The sequence below is a fragment of the Kryptolebias marmoratus genome, linkage group LG9 (assembly GCF_001649575.2).
Source record: "Kryptolebias marmoratus isolate JLee-2015 linkage group LG9, ASM164957v2, whole genome shotgun sequence".
Taxonomy (NCBI): domain Eukaryota; kingdom Metazoa; phylum Chordata; class Actinopteri; order Cyprinodontiformes; family Rivulidae; genus Kryptolebias; species Kryptolebias marmoratus.
Window position 1 is genome coordinate 29,776,924 of NC_051438.1, and position 2,684 is coordinate 29,779,607.

The 2,684-nt window shown below is 51.5% G+C and overlaps 1 protein-coding gene across 1 annotated transcript in view; it reads left to right on the plus strand.

Moving 5' to 3' along the window:
• The window catches only part of nmnat2 (nicotinamide nucleotide adenylyltransferase 2), a gene marked incomplete in the record, with an annotated part of 31,125 nt that overhangs the window by 25,350 nt on the left and 3,091 nt on the right, over positions 1-2,684 (plus strand). Inside the window, 6 exon segments of the mRNA XM_037977582.1 lie at positions 675-742; positions 982-1,060; positions 1,303-1,429; positions 1,774-1,854; positions 1,988-2,032; positions 2,219-2,295. Of these exon segments, the coding sequence (XP_037833510.1) occupies positions 675-742; positions 982-1,060; positions 1,303-1,429; positions 1,774-1,854; positions 1,988-2,032; positions 2,219-2,295 (477 nt within the window).

Sequence of the window (2,684 nt, forward strand, 5' to 3'; positions counted from 1 at the left end):
CCTGGCAGCAGTGGTGTTCTCTGTGCCTTCAGGTCCTCCTGTGGAGCTGAGGCCTCATCCTTCACCTTCGTCTTCATCTTCAGCTCCTGCAGGACAGGAGCACCTGGTCCTGGTGGTCCTGGTGCTCCTGGCTGATGTTGGACCCTGCAGGTTCCTGCTGCTGCAGACGGAGGAGGACATGTCCTGCCTCCATTAGCGGCCTCAGATAACACACGTGTGTCTGCAGCTGAATTAATGAAGCTCTCGTCCTACTTTCCCTCTGAAGAAACACTCAGCATGAATAATAGATGCCTCACAAATCCACTTCCTGCCACATCAGAGAGCTCTGCTCCTCTGCTCCTCCTCTGCTCCTCAGCTCCTCAGCTCCTCCACTCCTCTGCTCCTCCTCTCCTCAGCTCCTCCTCTGCTCCTCCTCTCCTCTGCTCCTCCTCTCCTCAGCTCCTCCTCTGTTCCTCCTCTCCTCTGCTCCTCCTCTCCTCTGCTCCTCCTCTGCTCCTCCTCTCCTCCTCAGCTCTTCCTCTGCTCCTCAGCTCCTCCTCTACTCCTCTGCTCCTCCTCTCCTCTCCTTGTTGTTTGTCCTGCAGACTCACCTGATGAGGAGCAGACGTTTCCCAGGAGACACAACTCATGTTGTTGTTGTTGTTGTTGTTGTTGTTGTTGTTGTGTGTCTGCAGGGCCTCGTGTCGAGCCGACATCGTCTCACCATGTGTCAGCTGGCTGTGCAGTCGTCTGATTGGATCAGGTGAGACACCAATCAACCAATCAGGGCGGGTTTTTGATTTAGTTTTTTTTTATCTGTTAAATGTGTTCATGTTTGTCTTTGGTTTATTTGTGGACGGTGTTGGTTTTATTTTTATTTTTATTTATTGTTGAAGAGAATTTATTTTACCTGATTAAATCTAACGACAGACCTCAGTTCTGATGAAGCAGGTTTAGGTCCAGTTTCTGGTCTTGTGTTGATCCTGGTTCTGGTTCCTGCAGGGTGGACCCCTGGGAGTGTTACCAGGACACCTGGCAGACCACCTGCAGCGTGTTGGAGCACCACCGAGACCTGATGAAGGTCAGACCCTCCTCATCGGACCCTTCTGAGGAACCAGATTCATTTAAGAAACATCTGAATATTTAAAAACCAGAAGAAGACCCGGGGCCTCCTGAGACCCGGGGCCTCCTGAGACCCGGGGCCTCCTGAGACCCGGGGCCTCCGGAGACCTGGGGCCTCCTCAGACCTGGACCTGGACTGGATCTGAAGGAGGTAAATGAGCTCTGGTCTGACAGGAAGCTTCGTGTGGTTTTGTCCCTCAGAGAGTCACCGGCTGCATCCTGTCCAACGTCAACACGCCGTCCACCACGCCTGTGATTGGTCAGCCACAGAACCAGACTCCGCCCATCTACCAGAACCACAACAACATGAACCACAAGCCCACAGCCAGTGAGTCCAACTCGCCCTCCTGCCTGTCCTCCTGTCCTCCTCCCTGTCCTCCTGCCTGTCCTCCTTCCTGTCCTCCTGTCCTCCTCCTGTCCTCCTCCTGTCCTCCTGTCTGTCCTCCTCCTGTCCTCCTCCCTGTCCTCCTTCCTGTCCTCCTTCCTGTCCTCCTGTCCTCCTGCCTGTCCTCCTTCCTGTCCTCCTGTCTGTCCTCCTGTCCTCCTGTCCTCCTGCCAGTCTGACTTGTTTTGTTCAGATTACCTTCAGGATATTATCTGATTATCTTCTTCTCTCAGCTGGACTCAGACAGTTTTGTTGTTTTATTGTTTTGTTGTTTTGTTGTGTTTCAGTCAAACTTTGGGGGAAACTGAGTGAGAATCTGGGTAAAATCTGCTGCGTCCGTCCTCCGATGGAGCGCTTCACCTTCGTCGGTGAGTTTCTGGTTATTGTTGGAAAACCAACCGTTCTCTAAGTTTAATTTATTCTCTTTAAAAATGTAGAATAAATATGAAGTTTTAACTTCATATTTCACTTTAATTAAATTAGAAATAAAAACTGTTTCAGATGAAAACGCCAACCTGGGGACTGCGATGAGGTACGAGGAGATCGGTGAGTCTCCGGCCCCGAGCGTGTCTTTGTGTCCTCTGGTTTTCCTTCCTGCTGTGTCTGAACTCCGTCCCGTTTACAGAGTAACGCTCATGTTTACTGATGGGTAACGGCGATGTTTACCGAGTAAACATGTTGTTTACTGAGGACGTGTGTGTCTCTTTCCTCCTGCCTGTTTGTCGTCTGTAGAGTTACGCATCTTGCTCCTGTGTGGCAGTGATCTCCTGGAGTCCTTCTGCATCCCTGGCCTCTGGAAGGACAGTGATGTAAGCACACTGTAGCCCCGCCCCCTCTCATGTAGCCCCACCCAACTACATGTAGCCCCGCCCCCTAGTCTAACATACAGTCTGTTTATGCTTCTGTTTAATCAGAGATTTGAAAACATGTCTGAGAAGCAGTAACACCTCTGAAATAAATCCTGAACGTCAGACGTGTTCAGGGCTGAGATCTGGCGCCACCTGCTGTTTAGTTCTCAGGCTGCAGGTGTTCAGGTGTTCAGGTGTCCAGGTGTTCAGGTGCAGGTGTTCAGGTGTCCAGGTGTCCAGTTGTTCAGGTGTGCAGGTGTTCAGGTGCAGGTGTTCAGGTGTGCAGGTGTTCAGGTGCAGGTGTTCAGGTGTGCAGGTGTTCAGGTGTGCAGGTGTTCAGGTGCAGGTGT